Source organism: Patagioenas fasciata, chromosome 2, assembly GCF_037038585.1.
Source record: "Patagioenas fasciata isolate bPatFas1 chromosome 2, bPatFas1.hap1, whole genome shotgun sequence".
Taxonomy (NCBI): Eukaryota; Metazoa; Chordata; class Aves; order Columbiformes; family Columbidae; genus Patagioenas; species Patagioenas fasciata.
Window position 1 is genome coordinate 121,087,345 of NC_092521.1, and position 21,890 is coordinate 121,109,234.

At 47.4% G+C, this 21,890-nt stretch overlaps 1 protein-coding gene across 1 annotated transcript; it reads right to left on the reverse strand.

Annotated features, from left to right (window-relative positions):
* Positions 1 to 8,641: 8,641 nt before the first annotated feature.
* LOC136097745 (trafficking kinesin-binding protein 1-like) lies at positions 8,642 to 13,194 on the reverse strand. The gene is made up of 2 exons (XM_065830502.2): positions 13,097 to 13,194; positions 8,642 to 9,767 (listed from the first exon to the last, which is right to left on the reverse strand). The coding sequence occupies exons 1-2, from the start codon at positions 13,177 to 13,179 to the stop codon at positions 8,978 to 8,980; spliced, it is 873 nt and encodes a 290-aa protein (XP_065686574.2). The 5' UTR covers positions 13,180 to 13,194; the 3' UTR covers positions 8,642 to 8,977.
* Between the last annotated feature and the right edge of the window lie 8,696 nt (positions 13,195 to 21,890).

Here is a 21,890-nt window from a genome sequence, read left to right on the forward strand (position 1 = left end):
AGGACACGAGAGGCCATCTTCGTGGTGCATGAGCAGCAGGCAGGAACCGAGCCAAAAGGGACCAGAGGAGCTCTGCAAAGTGGTCATGCTCCATGCTGCAGAGGAAGGCAAAAAACCCCCGGGGACCAGGGCCAATCTGCCCCGGGGGAAAAAATTCCTTCCTGACCCCAGTGCTGGCGATCGGCTGTTCCCTGAGCATGGGAGCAAGACCTGGCTCCTTGGCCCACAGGCTGGTCGTGCTGCCCAGGAGATGCCCAAGCTCTATTCTCCCTTGACCTGAAGCCCTCTCAGGGGCTTCCAAGAGCTCCCACTTCTTATGGCTGCTGACTCTGCCTTCCAGAGGGATGAGGATGCTGAGCTCTGCAGTGCTCCTCAAGAAAGCATTCCCTTGGTCTTGCCACTACGAGGCAGCCCACAAGGATTTCTGTCCCCCAAATAAGCTTGGAAGGTGGCCCTGCCAGGAGCTGGCCTTGCAGTGGAGAACCTCCAGCAGCCTCTTCCAGGACTTCCTCCATCTGTCCCCATCAAGAGGTGCCACCAGCTCCTCAAGGACTTCTTGCTTGTCTGCGGGCTGCCCCCAGCCCAGCTCTGGCAGAGCGAGGCTGTGCCCTCCTCTACTGCCCCGGAGCATTGTGACCTCAGCGTTGCTGGGTGGTGGCCCAGTGACATGGGGATGACAGAGCCAAACATGTGCAGCCCTGCCCACCACAGCCCCACCCACCACAGCCCCGCCCAGCACCCTTTGCAGGAAGCCTTAGGGCTACTGCTGGCCCCGAGGCAGTCCCGGTGCCCAGGAGGCCCAGGGGACTGTCCCTGCCCTTGGTGGCCGTGCGCTGGGCACAGCTGCTGGGCGTCTCTGACGCTTCCTCTGCCGCTTGGTTCCCCAGGAAAAACCTCCTGCTGTTCCTCTTGTCTTGGGTTGTGGCAGAAGCCAGCTGTGCTCCCCCAGTGACTATTGCCTGTCTGAACCAGAGCTTACATCCGTGAGGCCCCACAGCAAGGGGCACCAGGTTCACAAAGACTTTTCTGAGGGGATGACAGGGGCTGGTTTCAGCAGCCGCAACCTGGTGGAATGTCAAAGTTTAACCAGAGCCATAGGCTGGGCTGCACGGTGCCAACAGAGCACTATGGGAATGAGACAGGCTTTGAGAAACAAGTGAGCAGAGGTGACAGTGGTGTGGTGGAATGATCGCTCATGTTCAAAACTAGAACATTTGGATCTATTCCCAAGGCACAGCCAGGCAGATGATGAGGTTTGTGGGGGTTCTTACCTGTAACTGCCCTTCTCCAGCAGGACAGAGGCATCTTTCATTGCTTGGCACACATTAAACAGGTTTACACCACATGGCTGCTCACAAGAGTCGCAGGCAAGAGGAGCCTCATGGCCCGTCCATCATCCTGGAAAATTCCTACCCTGTGAGCGAGACCATGGTCCTGGGTGATCTTGTGGCTTTATTGATCTTGCAGTTATCAGGGTTGGGACTTTCTGTACCTCTAACAGGTGAATCACTTCCAAGAAACCATTCCCAAGCAGAAAAATAATGGTTACACCCCTGCAACCACCGCCACCATTGCCTTTGAGCAAGCGTTCACTCAGTTCAAATTACAGAAATGACCAATACAGAAAAGGTTAGTTCACCTGTGAAATGTGTTTTCTCCTTGTGATGCTATTGCACCAAATTTTGTCTGGTTTTGAGACGGATAAAGGAAAACGTTTCCTTTCTTTACCATCTCACCCTGAACATTACGTTTGTACGTAATCATGTCTGCTTCCTTTCTTGGATGCCAGAAAGTTTCAGATAAAACTTGGTTGAATTTCTTTTTACAGTCACTGCACGCACCAGTTTTGATATTTAAGGGACAACAGTGCTGTAAAATGGGTCAGGGGAATAAACAGACTTGCAAGTGACCCACCTGGCATCCAAACAAGAATTTAAAAGAGACATGATTTAATCTGTCTCTTTTTTTTCCTCTCCCGTATCCCCATCCCAAAGGCCTCAGCCAGTCAGTACAGGGAAACTGGGAGCCCTCTTCTGACTTCACATTGAAATAGCTACCAAATAAAGAAGTCAGAAGCTACAGGCCTAACCTCTGCCTGAAGAGCCCTTCTCTAGAGCCTAAAACTCAGCTCAGGTCTAACACGTTTTTTCAGATGCCACTAAGATACAAACTTGTAGCCGCAGGGGACATCTCCTCTTCATTCTTATCGCTCATAGGAGTACCAGTTCGTGGGAAATCCCAGTGGTCATCAAGGTAAGAGTAGCTGTTGGTCTAGGATGGACACAGCACTGCTCCTAGAGGCAAGGGGCAGCTGGCTGTAAGCAGCTCAGCAACGTCCTCCTCCTTGTAAAAACATCAGTCACCTGCTCCTCTGGGAGCAAAAGAAATTCCCAGGATGGGAAAAGGTTGCAAAGGCTGCAGAGACACCAAAACAAAGCAAAGCAAAAGGTTTGGGCTGAGAAGTGCCCTGCAGATGGCAGCACACATGGCAGCACATCGGCACAACCTTCTGTTACTTGTCTGGGAGGTGAGTTTCCCGGCACCGGCAACTCTCTGACATTTAATTTAGATATACTCCAATGCATCTTTATGGAAGCGAGTGAAGAGGGGTTAAATTGGCACTGGCAAAATAGCAAATCAATACCTCTGTGCATTTAAAGACAGCTTGTTTTCTCTGCACGCTTGATTCAATTAGTTCTCCTCCAGCTTTATTAACTTGATTTCAAAACAGGTGCTGGGCAAATCTCCGTGAACACAGCAGCTTACTGCAAACTCCACATAAATGAGAGAATGAAGAGAGGGTAGAAGAAGCAACTGCTCCTTCTGGGATTGAGGGGAAACCCAGACAGTCCCCCAACAGCGAGGGAGCACCCATGCTCTGGGATGGGGCAGCTTCCTCCAGGAGCTGGGGCAGCGTGTAAGAGAAACCTCAGTTACCCCAGTGCACCTGATCCTAAACAGTCTAATCTAGCCCAATATTTCATACGGGAATGCCTGTGGATCCTGCTCTGCCCTCCCACATTTTGCTGCATCGTCAGCCCCTCCATCCTCACCACACATGGGGCAGCAGCTGGGCCGTGCTGGGGACACACTGCAGCCAGATGTTCCCAGCTGCAGCCCAGCTGTGCGCGTTTCAGTGAGATCCGGCACCCTGAGTGCAAACCTGGTGGTCCCTCTCCATGGCCGAAGCAAAAGAATTTGCACGTCAGACAAAACGCGAATATTATAATGTCCTAGCAGAGCAGCAAAAGGCTTTCCTCTGTGTTTGATGTTTGTATCCCCTGAGCTCATTAAAATTCTCTTAAAGAAATAAAAGTCTGACTGTGGGCTTGTTAAAACTTTAATCATTCCTAAGTGCCTGTGTCAATCAAAGAGCAATTGGATTCATCATAGCTTGAAGCCTATTTCAGCAGGACAAAAATCTCTACCATCTTTCAAATACAAACATTATCGACATCTTGAATATATACTGTTCTTACATGAAAGCCCACTGCCTACATTACAGCTGAGAGCGTTGCTAAACACCAATAACTTTCAGGCATTTTATTATTTTTCTTGCTATTCTGTGGTCACAAATGGCTTGTTAACTGAATTAAAGCAGATCTGAATGGCGCCCAGCGAGATGCTGCTGCACAGCTGAACATTGCTTGTTCCTCAGCGTGAGCACGAGCTCCAGGCAGCAGATCCTTTCTGTACCAGAGGAAGGCAGGACACTTCTCACCAACATCTCTGGGCTTTTCAGTTTAACGCGGGGAGCTGCCAACAAACGTGTTCAGGAAGTTGGGAGCAATTGTCGAACCTCTGTGCACTACAACATTATGTTGTGGGGCCATCCGGTGCTTTGGAGACACGCAAAAGGAAGGCGGGAAGAGTCTCAAAAGCCTGAAATACCAGTCTTGGCTCTCCGGAGAACACCCTATGCCTCCACAGCCCAGTCCTAGACACACAGCTCTCCCCACCTCACCCTCCTCTCACCTGCAACCCAGCTTTCAGAGGTGGGTGATCATGTTCCTTCCTGTGGTATGGTGAAGATGCATCCAGTACATTTTCTGACACACTTGAATATTACAAGGACAGAGGACCATTTCAGAGTAGAAGCACCAACTCATCAGCTATTTGGGCCTTTGAGGTTTACTTTATGCAGTAGTCCTGTTCTGCTTTGAAATCATCTGAGTGCATTAAATACGTCAGCTGAGTTTCCAGGTAGCTCATGAAGTTTTTGTAACCCCATGGAATAATTTACTGTCCTGGGGGAGAAACTAAGACACTCTCCAAATACCAGCTTTGCTTCCAGAAGCAGAAACTGTGTTTCCTCCAGAATCCACTGAAATCTCTAGGGTGATGATTCTCACAAAGAACAGTCCTCCGTCTCAGTAGATCTATTACCCTTGGCACAATCTCCTTTTGTACCTGAAGGAGTTCAGCCTGATGCAGTTTTGATTGCTCTTGACCTCAATGGGCTGCACTTATTGTTTTTTTAGTTTCCCCGTGGTCTTCTTTGCCAACGTGGCTATTTTATCAGTTTTTCTTTCCCAGGAATACAACCTTGAAGCCCACTTCTTCTGTAGGACCTTCAGTGAATACTAATCTTCCGGTTTTTCACAGTTGTTTAAACCAAGCTTTCCCTGGCATTCCAGGCCTTTGGGAAAGCTGGGATTATAATTCACCTTCAGAGATGTGATAGCCTGAAAGTAAGTATATCCACATCCACTTAGCTATTAAACATCGTTGCTGTTCACCTAGCTGGCACCGGAGATGCGTATCTCCGAAGTGAACAAACCTAGCACCACATGCATCCTTCTGGATACTTTTTTAAAAGTCAGAAAATAACAATACAGCACAAACAACAAAACCTATGTCCTTATTCCTTCCACAGCCAAAGCTTTAGATCACTGCAGAGCATCCATGCTCACCAGCAAGCATAGATTAGAGGGGAAAAAAGCTATTAATTTTGGAAGGAGAAAAGACACAACAAGGAGACAGCCAAAAAAAGGCGCCTCCTGTATTATACAAAACTCACCCAGGACCCTGAGTGTCACCACAGCCCCAGTGCAGCTCAGCCAGAAGTGGCAGCAGATGAGAGGGCTGTGCAAATGACAGCCAGCCCTCTTCCAAAATGAGGAGCAGACAGGGAGGCAAACCCAGGCCAGGGTTACATGCAGACAGGGCTGCCGGTGTGGGAGAGAGCAGAGCAAGAAGTGAGCAGAGCGCTGCGGAACTGCAACGCTGGCAGCATCACCAGGGATTTTTCAGCTGATCCTTGGCCACGCAGGCTGGGGGCTGATCTGCAGCTCCCAAGAGCTCTCTGAGCTGTGGAAAGCACTGGGGAGCACTGGGGTACCCCGCTCTGAGAAGCAGGGAGAAGCCAGCAGCTACTGCAGGCACAGCAAGAACCGCCAGCAGAGGAGCAACCCCAACACACACAGCTTATAGAAAATTGAGGACAGCAGGCTACCTGGTGCAAGGCAAGAGTGCACACAGAACCAGCAAATGTTTGTGTTCGTGTACCAGCCTCAGCTCTCCCCTTCACATTGACACAGCACCTGGACGTGCCTTGCATCAGGCATCAGCCGTCCTCACAGCCGTTGTATGGCACTGCCTCATACTCATGCGAGCCCTCCAAAAGTTTATTTTGGCATTACTGGTCTCCAGTATTCTCTCAATAGCAAATATGTGATATAAATGGAATGATCAACAACTACCTGAAAGGAGGTTGTAGGATGGAGGGTGTTGGTCTCTTCTCCCAAGTAACAAGTGACAGGACAAGAGGAAATGGCCTCAAGTTGTAGCAGGGGACATTTAGATTGGATATTAGGAAAAAATTATTCACAGAAAGGGGACCAGGCTGCCCAGGGCAGTGGTGGAGTCACCATCCCTGGAGGTGTTTAATAAGCATTTAGATGAGGTTCTTAGGGACATCATTTAGTGCTAGAGTTAGGTTATGGTTGGACTCGATGATCCTTAGGGTCTCTTCCAACCTAAACGATTCTATCAGAAAGGAGGATGTAGCATGGAGGGTGTTGGTCTCTTCTCCCAAGTAGCAAGTGATAGGACAAGAGGAAACGGCCTCAATTTGTGCCAAGTGAGGTTCAGATTAGATATTAAGAAACATTTCTTCACAGAAAGGGTTGTCAGTAGATGAGGCTCCCAGGGCCATGGCTAAGTGCTAGAGTTAGGTTACGGTTGGACTTGATCGTCTTAAGGTTCAAATTGATCCTATAATTTCCCACCCAACCTCACACACATCCCTCTCCTCTATGTATGAGTCGGTAAACCTTTCCATGATCTACTTACTGCCTGACTACCCCCTCCTCCAGGGAGCTCTTCTGTCAGTACTTAGTTCTCACCATGAGTGCACGATTTTTTGAGTTTCTCATTATCTGGTGTTTAATCAATGGGCTGTTCCACCCTCAGTAAAAAAGATGCAGCCAACAGCAGACCTTGCTTTCATCCCTCGACAGGATGTTTCCTCCTTACTCTGTACTTTCATATTCTGTCACTATAGTTTTTGCATCGTATTAGGCAGGAGAGTTCATACACAACACATCCAATTCTTCTTTTTGCAATTCAAAACAAAAATAAAAAACCCTCTGCATTTACTTCTGTATTTTTATTTTGACCTTAGCTTCAGCAGTTGAGTGATCCTAACATGTCAAAACTCTTCAACTACTTCTGTAAGAATTCAAAAACCAAAGGCGGTGATGGTCTCTTATTTTGCTTTGAGGGAGAGACAAAACAAGGGATCAAAGTGGAATATTTATCACCACAGAAGTACAGGAAGGAAGTTGAATAATACACAGCAATGCAACTTTTCTGTTATTTTATTGATATTAGTGAAGAAAAAATTTTATTTCATCTTTCTGATGTGTTACAATTGCTTTCTCCGGTGAGTGGACACCTCCTACTGCTTATTTAAAGGCTAAATAATACTTCCCAATTGCATGAATAATGTCTACACTTTAAGTTCTCATATGGTATTGCTTTCTTCCTCTGGGTATATAAAATGGTCCATCAAGTCCGTGACTTTTTTCAGAATCAACTGTTATTCTATCTACTGTTTTAAGATACATTCAAATAAAAAGAGACTTAAATTTACCTGCAATAAGTGCACACATACAACAGCAAAGAGAGCTGATGACATTTTACTAAAACATTTTAAGTTCATAGAATAAATAGAAGTCTTCAAACACATGCAGTAACTGACTGATGTGTTCTTTCTTTCTCAAAAAATATCCTTAGTGTCCATAGTACTACTGCAAGAACTACTTCATTCAGGAAAAACAACCCAACAAAAAAACCCCAAACACCCACCTATCTCTCGTCACAAAGACTAAAAGAGAGTTTCATTTATGCAGGAAATTATCAGTGCTAATGATTTAGTAACAGTCTGGTACAAACAGCAGTTCATGGCAATTATGTGTAGTGTGATTACGGTAACAAACAGGGAGCTTGATTTAGGTGCCACAGGAAACGCAAGGAAAAGAAAGTGGATGTTAAATCCTCCCCCCTTCGCTCTTCTCCATCCTCCCTTCAAAAAATTCTAGGTCTCAGCTCTAGGAGCAAGCTCCCTTTGGTCTGTTCCAGTTCCAGGATGTTTCAATTCTTTCTACAAGCACTCAGCAGAAGTTTGGGAGAAACAGAGAAGAAAAGCGCAACACAAATTAAGATCACCTGGCTGTAACTAAAGGTCGTGCGAGGTCTTTTATTTCTTTTCCGAAAAAGTGGGGGTTAAAGGCTTGGTATTAGGAGGTGCTTTATCAGTTTAAAAGCATTGTGAGATACAGCATTTTCCATCCTTTTACCTCTGCTAAGGTCCAACTTCAGATGAAAAAGGTTTCTCAGAAAAACGAAACCAGAAAATGGGCGGGGAATATTCCCACCCTGTTGACAAGGCCATGGTCCTCAGTGTGCACCAAACCTGAAGATCAGCATGAGGGCTGCAAGTTGCTCTTTCCAACTTGTACCATTCCATTACTAAATGGTTTTTTGTGGTTCTCTGTGGAGGATTCAAGGACACACCCTCTCCTAATACTTTTTTTGCTACATGTTCTTTTATAACATTCTTTATCTGTCAATCTGTGCCACAACTTTGATTTCTAAGAAGTCACTGCCATGTTTTACCGCATGAGTTGTGAAAACTGTTTTCTTCGGGGGGCACTGACAAAGCCTGTTCCAGTGGCAGCAACACAGAGTAAAGCATCTTCCCTTCCACAATCCAGTGCAGCATCGCTAAAAACAAACAAAACAAAAAAGAAGTCGCACAGGGTGCAAGCGTGCCAAATGAAATGGCGGTGGGAGGAATATGTCAATATTCCAGGTACCCAGTAGGCCTGCTGACCTCCGCACAGTATTAGTTCAAGTTTAGCACCTCCAGAAGGAGGAGAAAACAAAACAGGAAAAGAAAAACAAAAAAAGTTTCATCCATTCAGGTATAATAGCCAGGCACTCCAATAACTCAGCTCAACGTACCTACAGAAGCAAAACTAGAACTACCGCATGTTAAACCGAGTGGTTTTTTCAGCATTTGACGAAGCACAAACGCTCCCATGCTTCAAGTGATGCCATGTGAGGTCTCACAAAACACATTCGATAGCTTCCCATGCACCTTCAACTCCAGTTAGGCTAGCTACAGAATTCATGTCTTCCTAGTCAAGTTATTTTTTGTTGGTTTTGTTATTTTTTTTCAGTGCATCTTAAAGAAAACCTTTTGAGAAGGTTAGCAAGTTATCCTTAATAGAGAAATCATAACACAGAGCCTTTTGCACTCAATTGAACAGGAAAATAATCCAATTAGTCACAATAGATCTGGTACATATTTACAGATTTTATACAAAGTTTACACTTTTCTCCCATTAGGCACAAAGTTGATTTGTCAAACTCAAGAGGCAATGAAGGGATGGTGGGGAAAGGAAAGAGGATCGGAGAAAGAACCCCGAGTATTTTTATTTAAAAAGACTAGCTGTAAAAATAAAGTCCTTCATCGTAAGCTAGTTTGCTTCGGGAGCTTGGTTCCCATGAGGATCCCCGAAGTGAGAGACGTCGGGCCTTTCATCTGCATGCTGGAACCCACCATGGTGGGGAAGCTCCGATTCCTTCGGATGCCAGTGTTCAGCTGGATGGCACTGGTCACGGCGGGGCAGCCCAAAGGGAGACCGTCTGGCGCCAGGCCTCCAGGAACAAGGGCCCTCACTGGTCCTTGTGCCCCACAGAGAAGAGGTCCCTGGTCATCAGTTAAAGGAGGAGCTGACGTTTGCCCTGCACTCACGACTTTGGCGATACCAAACCTCTTGACTTTGTCCACGAGATTAAGGTTGGAAACAGACACGTCAGTCTGGCTCTCGCTGTTCCTGATGTTCTTTTTGTTCCTCACCTCTTTCAAGATTGAACTAGCAGGCTTCGAAGCCAAGAAGTTGTCGTAAGGTGGGCTGGTGCACTTGAACTCAAAAGATGGAGGGGAGGAAGAAGGTGTCTGCATAGGTGAGTTGGGTGGAGTGGAAGGAATGATCGCCATTTTAGGGGGGTATGCGTTCAGGAGGGTGCCTTTGCTGGCTCTGTCCCAGCTCTGCGGATTGTACACTGCTGCTGAGATGCCCCTTTCCTTCAGCAGCCACACCAGCCCCAGAGACGTGCTCATCGTCGTTGTGGATTCCCGGAGGTTAGTGAAGGATTCGGCCAAGCTCAGACGCCGAGGAGTACAGGGAGTAGCCACTGGGGTGCCTTTCAAATTGCCAATGCTGCCACAAGCTGGAGCAGGTGCTGCGTTAAGGCTGAAAACAAAAGAGCAGGCAAATTATTCTCTACACTAGGGAATGAAAACGTATTACAAACCAGATTTTTTAACCCTGAACAGGGTCTTCTATCCATTTTGAGAGAAAACTCACAGCTCCCAGGTCCTCGAAAACGTGATGACACGTGCAAAAAACACCGTCTCTTACAAAACTCATCTCTCTGCTTTGCATACTTCACCCCCCAGTCTCATGGGATTAGTGCATTCCCCAACACCATCACATTTCTTCTGAGAAACTATTACATGGACAGGTTTGTGATCAACACCTTCTGTTTTCCTCCTTGATCTACTGGGTTGTCACAACTCCCAGTGGCTTCCACGAGACAAGGAAACCGGGGAGAAATTTCACGGATGGTATAAGCAAAGTATAAGCAAGATTTACTTTTTAGTGTCACTTGTGAGCACACAAAACCACTAGTCCTTCTAGTGGTGCTGTGTGACAGCAGAGAGAGCAGCAAGGGAGGAGGGGAACCTATTTGCTACAAAAGCAGTTGTAGCAAAGCTGCTGGAAGCTGCCACGGTCACCAACACGCACTTCTGTAAGGTCAAACCCTTCTTCTTCTCTTGTATTGGCTTTCATTTATGGGGAAAGGGATGGGGGAATCTGTCTTTTGATGGAGACGTGCAGTGGTGTGAGTAATCATCCAAAGAAACGAGAAAATACAGTCAAGCTCTTGGTTGTTAATTGGTCAACAGGTTACTGATAATTTAGCAGCAAACCAAATAGTACAAAGTGCCATTCTACTGTTAATTAGGTAAAACATAATTTTCTATAGTTTGAAACGTGGCTAAATTGCTCTCCAATTCTAGTTCTTTCTTCTCAAAATAAACTCTGTACAGGCAGCTGACAAGAAAATATTAAATGGGCAATAATCTGCACATTTACAAGTGGCAGGCATTACATACTTATGTTTAGTGCCTACCTACTGCATTTTGTTTCCTTAAGCACACTACTGCTAGTTATTAGAGGCTGGGACTTCTTGAGGTGTATCAAATAACATTAATTCTGACTATTCTCTTCCCATAAGCTGATCATTTGAATGAAGACAGTTTCAACACAGCACCTACTTCCAAAGAATTGCAAGCACAAAGAGGATGTGCCAAATCCCTTGTGCCACAATATGAGATCTCATGGACACTGAGTTTTGAGTGTTTCTGGCACTGCAGTGGCAACCTTAGAAAACTTGTTCCTTATAGGTCAGACCAGCTACAGCATGTTTATCTATGCAACTCTAAACTTACATTGGATTCTCTGTACCAAGAAATGCACCAAAAAGCCACACTGAGACCCCAATGAATAAACTGTATCCTTTGTGCCCATAAGGACAAAAGGGCCTAAATGATGTCTTGACTGGAATTTGCAGTCCCATTTCACCTTACATCAATGAACTCTGGAAAGCCAAGACTCACTTAGACATCCTGGAATGTTTTGTTCTGAACCAGTTTCTGACGAGTTTCAAACTTTGTCTAAGGGTATACAGCACGCAGCTGACAGGAGCTAACGTAACACTATAAACATTTGTCCATTGGTCTTCTAGAAATCAGCAGTACTTTAAGGCACATCTTTAATTAAGGAAATATTAGCCTGATGTTATGAAGTCTCAAGTCATGTATTCTTTCCATGGCTAAATAGGATCTCGCCAATATGGTCTCTAGAGAAATGCGGAACAACTTCCACCAAAAGCAAGTGAAACTGCCCAAGAATTTTTACCCTGCAGTTGCAATTCAACAAGAGTAATCCCATATATAGCCATCTGTGATCTGCACAGAAACACGTGTTTGAGAAAACTAGGATTAAGAGTGGTGTAATTGGAAAAGCAGCCTTGCTAAGTGGCTCTGGAAATGATCTTCTTGCACCCTCCAGTGTGCTGTGGCTGTCAGTGCATGTGGTAGGTGTGCTAAGCAAGTTCTCCTCAGGTCCTCTGCATTCTGCCCAGACTGAATCTGTGGCAGAGGAGAAGGGCTCCTCGTAGAAGAGCTCAGCAGGTCACACATGCCACTGCAGCAGCGCACAGACACACACTCTGAAGACAAGGCTGAGCAGAAAGGAGACGCTAGATCTCAGTTCTTCTCTTAAGCATCGATTAAAGCTGGACCTTCAGAGCTCTGATTTCAGCTCATGGCAAAACTAAAGAGCAGTGACAGCCACTGATTTGCATCTCCCACACTGGCTAAGCACAGAAGTTCAGAGGTCTTGAAGAGCATGAGGGAGGAAAAATTAAGAGAACTTACTGTGTGAACTGACTTTCTACAGACTATGGCTAAGCACATTTTAGAAACCCAGCCACAGGGTGTTAATTATCAGGCTTCTAAGATGTCCCAGTCACGAGATGAAAACTACAGCATTCCAATGGCTTAACAACTCCAACAACTTCATTCTCTCCAGCTCCAGATTTCAGCTGCACAGATATTTAGATTAATATTTCCACTAATTTGTCAGCACTGGTACACACTACAGCACAATTTAAAACAACAACAACAACAAAGGACACCCCTGCAAGAAAGCAGTTATCTAGGTGTTGCTTTTTTTCTTTATTTGATCATTTTGGTATTGCTGTAACTGGGAAATGTTTTCCCCATCAAACTGATCAACACTGCAGAGCAGCCTGGACACACCACAGAACCAGACTCAAATTGGCCCCAGCAACTCAGCCCAGTGACAGTTTCAGAGTTCGATTGAGAAAAGAAACAAATCAATGAGCTCCTCATGTAGCTGCATGAAACGTAGTCAGGTTAGAGCATCCCCTGGGTTAGAGGCTACTGCTACTGCCAACTGCTACTAGTAAGCCAGTTCATCAGTTTCAGCCTTGCTACTATGAACTCATTTTCAACAATTCCACCAAGGAACAAAGTAGATGGCTCCCTCCTTTGGATTAAGGTGTATTTCTTCCTCCATTCCTCATGTACTTCCTGGATTTCTTTACCTGCACATCCCTTCTTGTTCTGTACCAAAGATAAAGATTTTTTCCTCCCTGGAAAAATCTCATATTTTTTGTGACAAACCATATTCTGTGCATTCACACATGAGAACTACAACTAGTTTGGGACCAAGGGTAGTTTGGATTTGGAAGCTAACTTAGTTATGTCTGATCCCGCAAGACAAAATTTCAGATATTTTGGTTGGCTTCCTAAAGCTTTGCACGTACCTCTCAAATAAAATCAGGTTGAAGTAACGCAAAATGGGAGGAATAATTTGGGGGTGTAATTCACCAATGTGGCTAACGCTTTTGCTTATGCCACTACTTAGTATTTCCCTGCAGGAAAAACACTGACAGAGCCGAAGGTTTTGCCACCACGGGAAACCCTTACCTTGGTGTGACTCGTGTGAGTTCATCAGAAGGGTGCAGAATGCGGCAGGTGGTGAAGGTGGAGGTGGAGTTGGTTTGTGACATGCACTTCCCAGGATGAGGTACTAAATTAAAAAAAAGCAAATTCTTTGCATTTTACACAGAAAAGGGGAAAACCAAACTTCTGTGTGCTGATAAGGCAGATGCAAAAAGTGATGAGGTACCTCGGACTGGATCAATGCAAGAAAAGTAAAATACACAAGCTACAGAGTTCCAAAAAACACTTGTTCTCCAAAAGAAAACAAACACACCCAGGGCTCAATGGCCAGTGCTAAAAGGGTCTGCTGAAACTTCCCCATCATCACTAACACCACAGGTAAGTCTTGTTCAGCTATATTCATGGTGTATCCACTTGAAAAGACTGAGTTACACACCAAGCCCACGTGTTTGTAGTGAACAGTCAACAGTGCTAAAACTGAAAGAGCAACACCACCAACATATTTCACCTTGCTGGCTTATTTACTTGATATTGTGAAGTACATTTGAAAGTTCTGCTGACATCCACGAATCATGGAATAAACAGAGCATTCCCCGCTGTGTGGTGAGCCAGGCATTCATTCGGGAGGGGACAAGGAAAGTCCCCTAAACGGAGCAGAAGATGATCCTAAGCAGGAGAAAGCATCAGAGCAGCCCAGCCCCAGAGTGTGGAAAGGGAACGGGTCACTCCCAAGCATGGCAGAAGCAGCCTGAGTCAGGTATTGCCTGCCAGCACGGAGAGAAGTGGGGAGATAGTGCCCAGCCTGGGCACAAAGCAGGGCAGCGAGCCCCACGCTTGTGAGCAGCCAGGGATCCCCACCTGTGCAAAACTGGGGACTCTGACCAGACAGCACCCTCACAGCCGGTCCTGCCTGCTGGCTCCAAAGGGTCTTCTGCTTGCATTTCCCTCCTGCACCCCAGGTAACCCCCCCTGTGGCTCCTGGGTCTGCTTCAGCAGCTGGTTGTCACACCTAAGGAATTCCCTGAACTGGAAAAGGAGGTTATTTTGCCTCGCATAATTCACAGAATTTCTGAATAGGTGCATTAATAAGAAACAGAATGCATTTTTGACATCCTGAAGAGCAGGTGCTCACCCAAAGACACAGGTATCTCTGGAGCAACTTTTGCAGCAGTTAACAGTCAAAAACAATGCATAGAAAATAATACCTAGGAAATATTTGTACTAAACTAGAATGCTACCAATATCAAGGAGACTTGGGAAAAAAACCATAGCAAAATTATTATACCAAGGGAATAATAGCATTGTGAGGAGTTATTCCAAACAGCAGCTGGGAGACCAGACAACACTGCAGGAACCTGCAAGGAAAGGGAGACTTCAGCAAACGGTAACAGTGAATTTTATTCTGTAGTAACACCAAAACTCTCATTTTGGTAGATCACATCTTGAAAACATGCAGTTGCTTTTCTTCGTGCATTTCTCCTCCTCTCAAGCTCTGTCCAGCCAAGCAGTTTCCAAGCCCCCAAGTCTGGCATTTCTTGGTTTCTTTCCAAACATCATGAGTCTCTAAACACCTGAATTGTCTCTCAGTTTCGAATATTGCAGACAGGAAAACAGTCCAGAGTGCCCATTACTTTCCAAAACTTTCAACAATTTTATTTATTTATTTATTTTATTTTATTTTACTTTACTTTACTTTACTTTATTTTATTTTATTTCATTTTATTTATTTATTTATCTATTTATCTGAGGAAAACAGAAATTTAACTGAAAAGACAAACATTTCCCACCAAAGTAATACTTCTTTTAAAGTGAGTTGGAAGAAAACTCCGTTTCTGATTCACTTTCCTTTAACGACAGGAACATCCCAACAACATTTCCAGGGTTTCTATCCCGGGCTCATTTGTTGAAGGATGCAATCTTGTAACGCTGCAGAGGTGTTGGGAGTGGGTGATGTTACAAATGCAGCCGGATTGCTGGAGAACGCTCTCCTGGCTGGAGCCCTCAGGCCTGGCTCAGAGCTCGTCGTGCAGATATCGAGGCCTGAGAGAGCACAACGATGCTGCGCTAGACTGCGCTGTTCTCTTCTGCACCTTCAAATGAGTCGAATAAAGGTGTGACTATTTGACTGAAATGCCACAAGGCTTTTAGCTCCAATTTCAAGGACACAGAACACAAAGGATACAAGTGGAAACAGCATTGTGCTTTATTTTTTTGCAGCCTGGCAAAGGCAAGCCACAGAGCTGCAAGAGCAACAGCAGGAAGACAGGCCAAGCCGTCCTATTCCCTGAAGAATCAGAACGTGAAGAATGAGGATCAGGACCCACCACACACAAAAGAAGAAGAAGAGAAGTTGTGTGGTACCATGGGTTCTTTTCCAAAGCGTGACACGCAGCAATGACAAGCGGACCTTTGGAGTTGTGAAACTTGCTCCGCCGCTGGGCTTCTTGGCCTGGGATGCGTGACAAGCGCTCTCATCCCTGCCCGGCGCTCGTGTTGCCCGCAGGGAGAGCTGACAAGTGGCAGCTGCGGATGGTGCCGCGAACCCGAAGCCCCTTCAAGCACGGGCTGCTCTGGCCAAGCAAGAAGCCCTGGGGAAATGGAGCCCAGGGAAGAGCAGAGCTGGCTCCCTGGCTCCTGCTGCAAACTTGCCCTGGGCAAGAGATATCAAAAGATCCACAACACCAGCGGTGCCTTGGAGGTGCAAGAGCAGTGGGCAGGAACTGAGGGCAAAAGGGCTCAGAGGAGCCCTGAACAGGGGCTGTGCTCAGTGCGACAGAGGTTGAGAAGCAACACCCGGGAGCACCCTCGGGGCCCGCCCTGGGAGGCCGTGGAGACCCCCGGGAGCACCCTTGGAGCTCAAACCTGGGCGGCTTTGATGGACCCCGGGAGCAGCCTCGGGGCTCAACCTGGTAGTCCGTGGAGGACGTCTGGGAGCACCCTCGGAGCTCAACCTGGGAGGCCATGGTGGACCCCGGGAGCACCCTGGGGGCTCAACCTGGGAGTCCAAGAAGTTCCTCCCCCCGGATGCGGGGCACGAGGGCCACCTTCGTGGAGCAGGAGCAGCAGGCACCCAGCCACAATGGCCCAAAGGTGGCCCAGGGCCGAGGAGCCGTGCTCACTGCTGCAGAGGAAGGCAAAAAACCCCACGGAGACACTTTACAGTCACGTGGGGGAAAAAAAGCCTTCCTCCCCCAGCTGCAGGACACGAGAGGCCACCTTCGTGGTGCATGAGCAGCAGGCAGGAACCGAGCCAAAAGGGACCAGAGGAGCTCTGCAAAGTGGTCATGCTCCATGCTGCAGAGGAAGGCAAAAAACCCCCGGGGACCAGGGCCAATCTGCCCCGGGGGAAAAAATTCCTTCCTGACCCCAGTGCTGGCGATCGGCTGTTCCCTGAGCATGGGAGCCAGACCTGGCTCCTTGGCCCACAGGCTGGTCGTGCTGCCCAGGAGATGCCCAAGCTCTATTCTCCCTTGACCTGAAGCCCTCTCAGGGGCTTCCAAGAGCTCCCACTTCTTATGGCTGCTGACTCTGCCTTCCCGAGGGATGAGGATGCTGAGCTCTGCAGTGCTCCTCAAGAAAGCATTCCCTTGGTCTTGCCACTACTAGCCAGCCCACAAGGATTTCTGTCCCCCAAATAAGCTTGGAAGGTGGCCCTGCCAGGAGCTGGCCTTGCAGTGGAGAACCTCCAGCAGCCTCTTCCAGGACTTCCTCCATCTGTCCCCATCAAGAGGTGCCACCAGCTCCTCAAGGACTTCTTGCTTGTCTGCGGGCTGCCCCCAGCCCAGCTCTGGCAGAGCGAGGCTGTGCCCTCCTCTACTGCCCCGGAGCATTGTGACCTCAGCGTTGCTGGGTGGTGGCCCAGTGACATGGGCATGACAGAGCCAAACATGTGCAGCCCTGCCCACCACAGCCCCACCCACCACAGCCCCGCCCACCACAGCCCCGCCCACCACAGCTCCGCCCAGCACCCTTTGCAGGAAGCCTTAGGGCTACTGCTGGCCCCGAGGCAGTCCCGGTGCCCAGGAGGCCCAGGGGACTGTCCCTGCCCTTGGTGGCCATGCGCTGGGCACAGCTGCTGGGCATCTCTGACGCTTCCTCTGCCGCCTGGTTCCCCAGGAAAAACTTCCTGCTGTTCCTCTTGTCTTGGGTTGTGGCAGAAGCCAGCTGTGCTCCCCCAGTGACTATTGCCTGTCTGAACCAGAGCTTACATCCGTGAGGCCCCACAGCAAGGGGCACCAGGTTCACAAAGACTTTTCTGAGGGGATAAGAGGGGCTGGTTTCAGCAGCCGCAACCTGGTGGAATGTCAAAGTTTAACCAGAGCCATAGGCTGGGCTGCACGGTGCCAACAGAGCACTATGGGAATGAGACAGGCTTTGAGAAACAAGTGAGCAGAGGTGACAGTGGTGTGGTGGAATGATCGCTCATGTTCAAAACTAGAATATTTGGATCTATTCCCAAGGCACAGCCAGGCAGATGATGAGGTTTGTGGGGGTTCTTACCTGTAACTGCCCTTCTCCAGCAGGACAGAGGCATCTTTCATTGCTTGGCACACATTAAACAGGTTTACAGCACATGGCTGCTCACAAGAGTCGCAGGCAAGAGGAGCCTCATGGCCCGTCCATCATCCTGGAAAATTCCTACCCTGTGAGCGAGGCCATGGTCCTGGGTGATCTTGTGGCTTTATTGATCTTGCAGTTATCAGGGTTGGGACTTTCTGTATCTCTAACAGGTGAATCACTTCCAAGAAACCATTCCCAAGCACAAAATAATGGTTACACCCCTGCAACCACCGCCACCATTTCCTTTGAGCAAGCGTTCACTCAGTTCAAATTACAGAAATGCCCAATACAGAAAAGGTTAGTTCACCTGTGAAATGTGTTTTCTCCTTGTGATGCTATTGCACCAAATTTTGTCTGGTTTTGAGACGTATAAAGGAAAACATTTCCTTTCCTTACCATCTCACCCTGAACATTACGTTTGTACGTAATCATGTCTGCTTCCTTTCCTGGATGCCAGAAAGTTTCAGATAAAACTTGGTTGAATTTCTTTTTACAGTCACTGCACACACCAGTTTTGATATTTAAGGGACAACAGTGCTGTAAAATGGGCCAGGGGAATAAACAGACTTGCAAGTGACCCACCTGGCATCCAAACAAGAATTTAAAAGAGACATGATTTAATCTGTCTCTCTTTTTTTTTTCCTCTCCCGTATCCCCATCCCGAAGGCCTCAGCCAGTCAGTACAGGGAAACTGGGAGCCCTCTTCTGACTTCACATTGAAATAGCTACCAAATAAACGCTTTGCAGATGTCCTGGTCCTGCCACTGTACATCTGCCTTTGCAGAGGCTTTTTGGGTCCACCCATCCCTCAGTCTTTCAGCAGAAAGCAACTTCATACTGAACCTCACCTGGATTTCAGGCAGGTATTGAACTGCCCAGCCCAGACAAAGCCACATGGAGACTCAGCCCAAGGCAACACTGTGCTGCACAACCACAGCCCTGCTCAGGAGAAGCACTGCCTGGAATGGGAGCACTGGGCAGCGAGCCCTTTGGGATTGCAAGTCAGAAGCTACAGGCCTAACCTCTGCCTGAAGAGCCCTTCTCTAGAGCCTAAAACTCAGCTCAGGTCTAACACGTTTTTTCAGATGCCACTAAGATACAAACTTGTAGCCACAGGGGACATCTCCTCTTCATTCTTATCGCTCGTAGGAGTACCAGTTCGTGGGAAATCCCAGTGGTCATCGAGGTAAGAGTAGCTGTTGGTCTAGGATGGACACAGCACTGCTCCTAGAGGCAAGGGGCAGCTGGCTGTAAGCAGCTCAGCAACGTCCTCCTCCTTCTAAAAACATCAGTCACCTGCTCCTCTGGGAGCAAAAGAAATTCCCAGGATGGGAAAAGGTTGCAAAGGCTGCAGAGACACCAAAACAAAGCAAAGCAAAAGGTTTGGGCTGAGAAGTGCCCTGCAGATGGCAGCACACATGGCAGCACATCGGCACAACCTTCGGTTACTTGTCTGGGAGGTGAGTTTCCCAGCACCGGCAACTCTCTGACATTTAATTTAGATATGCTCCAATGCATCTTTATGGAAGCGAGTGAAGAGGGGTTAAATTGGCACTGGCAAAATAGCAAATCAATACCTCTGTGCATTTAAAGACAGCTTGTTTTCTCTGCACGCTTGATTCAATTAGTTCTCCTCCAGCTTTATTAACTTGATTTCAAAACAGGTGCTGGGCAAATCTCCGTGAACACAGCAGCTTACTGCAAACTCCACATAAATGAGAGAATGAAGAGAGGGTAGAAGAAGCAACTGCTCCTTCTGGGATTGAGGGGAAACCCAGACAGTCCCCCAACAGCGAGGGAGCACCCATGCTCTGGGATGGGGCAGCTTCCTCCAGGAGCTGGGGCAGCGTGTAAGAGAAACCTCAGTTACCCCAGTGCACCTGACCCTGAACAGTCTAATCTAGCCCAATATTTCATACGGGAATGCCTGTGGATCCTGCTCTGCCCTCCCACGTTTTGCTGCATCGTCAGCCCCTCCATCCTCACCACACATGGGGCAGCAGCTGGGCCGTGCTGGGGACACACTGCAGCCAGATGTTCCCAGCTGCAGCCCAGCTGTGCGCGTTTCAGTGAGATCCGGCACCCTGAGTGCAAACCTGGTGGTCCCTCTCCATGGCCGAAGCAAAAGAATTTGCACGTCAGACAAAACGCGAATATTATAATGTCCTAGCAGAGCAGCAAAAGGCTTTCCTCTGTGTTTGATGTTTGTATCCCCTGAGCTCATTAAAATTCTCTTAAAGAAATAAAAGTCTGACTGTGGGCTTGTTAAAACTTTAATCATTCCTAAGTGCCTGTGTCAATCAAAGAGCAATTGGATTCATCATAGCTTGAAGCCTATTTCAGCAGGACAAAAATCTCTACCATCTTTCAAATACAAACATTATCGACATCTTGAATATATACTGTTCTTACATGAAAGCCCACTGTCTACATTACAGCTGAGGACATTGCTAAACACCAATAACTTTCAGGCATTTTATTATTTTTCTTGCTATTCTGTGGTCACAAATGGCTTGTTAACTGAATTAAAGCAGATCTGAATGGCGCCCAGCGAGATGCTGCTGCACAGCTGAACATTGCTTGTTCCTCAGCGTGAGCACGAGCTCCAGGCAGCAGATCCTTTCTGTACCAGAGGAAGGCAGGACACTTCTCACCAACATCTCTGGGCTTTTCAGTTTAACGCGGGGAGCTGCCAACAAACGTGTTCAGGAAGTTGGGAGCAATTGTCGAACCTCTGTGCACTACAGCATTATGTTGTGGGGCCATCCGGTGCTTTGGAGACACGCAAAAGGAAGGCGGGAAGAGTCTCAAAAGCCTGAAATACCAGTCTTGGCTCTCTGGAGAACACCCTATGCCTCCACAGCCCAGTCCTAGACACACAGCTCTCCCCACCTCACCCTCCTCTCACCTGCAACCCAGCTTTCAGAGGTGGGTGATCATGTTCCTTCCTGTGGTATGGTGAAGATGCATCCAGTACATTTTCTGACACACTTGAATATTACAAGGACAGAGGACCATTTCAGAGTAGAAGCACCAACTCATCAGCTATTTGGGCCTTTGAGGTTTAGTTTATGCAGTAGTCCTGTTCTGCTTTGAAATCATCTGAGTGCATTAAATACGTCAGCTGAGTTTCCAGGTAGCTCATGAAGTTTTTGTAACCCCATGGAATAATTTACTGTCCTGGGGGAGAAACTAAGACACTCTCCATATACCAGCTTTGCTTCCAGAAGCAGAAACTGTGTTTCCTCCAGAATCCACTGAAATCTCTAGGGTGATGATTCTCACACAGAACAGTCCTCCGTCTCAGTAGATCTATTACCCTTGGCACAATCTCCTTTTGTACCTGAAGGAGTTCAGCCTGATGCAGTTTTGATTGCTCTTGACCTCAATGGGCTGCACTTATTGTTTTTTTAGTTTCCCCGTGGTCTTCTTTGCCAACGTGGCTATTTTATCAGTTTTTCTTTCCCAGGAATACAACCTTGAAGCCCACTTCTTCTGTAGGACCTTCAGTGAATACTAATCTTCCGGTTTTTCACAGTTGTTTAAACCAAGCTTTCCCTGGCATTCCAGGCCTTTGGGAAAGCTGGGATTATAATTCACCTTCAGAGATGTGATAGCCTGAAAGTAAGTATATCCACATCCACTTAGCTATTAAACATCATTGCTGTTCACCTAGCTGGCACCGGAGATGCGTATCTCCGAAGTGAACAAACCTAGCACCACATGCATCCTTCTGGATACTTTTTTAAAAGTCAGAAAATAACAATACAGCACAAACAACAAAACCTATGTCCTTATTCCTTCCACAGCCAAAGCTTTAGATCACTGCAGAGCATCCATGCTCACCAGCAAGCATAGATTAGAGGGGAAAAAAGCTATGAATTTTGGAAGGAGAAAAGACACAACAAGGAGACAGCCAAAAAAAGACGTCTCCTGTATTATACACAACTCATCCAGGACCCTGAGTGTCACCACAGCCCCAGTGCAGCTCAGCCAGAAGTGGCAGCAGATGAGAGGGCTGTGCAAATGACAGCCAGCCCTCTTCCAAAACGAGGAGCAGACAGGGAGGCAAACCCAGGCCAGGGTTACATGCAGACAGGGCTGCCGGTGTGGGAGAGAGCAGAGCAAGAAGTGAGCAGAGCGCTGCGGAACTGCAACGCTGGCAGCATCACCAGGGATTTTTCAGCTGATCCTTGGCCACGCAGGCTGGGGGCTGATCTGCAGCTCCCAAGAGCTCTCTGAGCTGTGGAAAGCACTG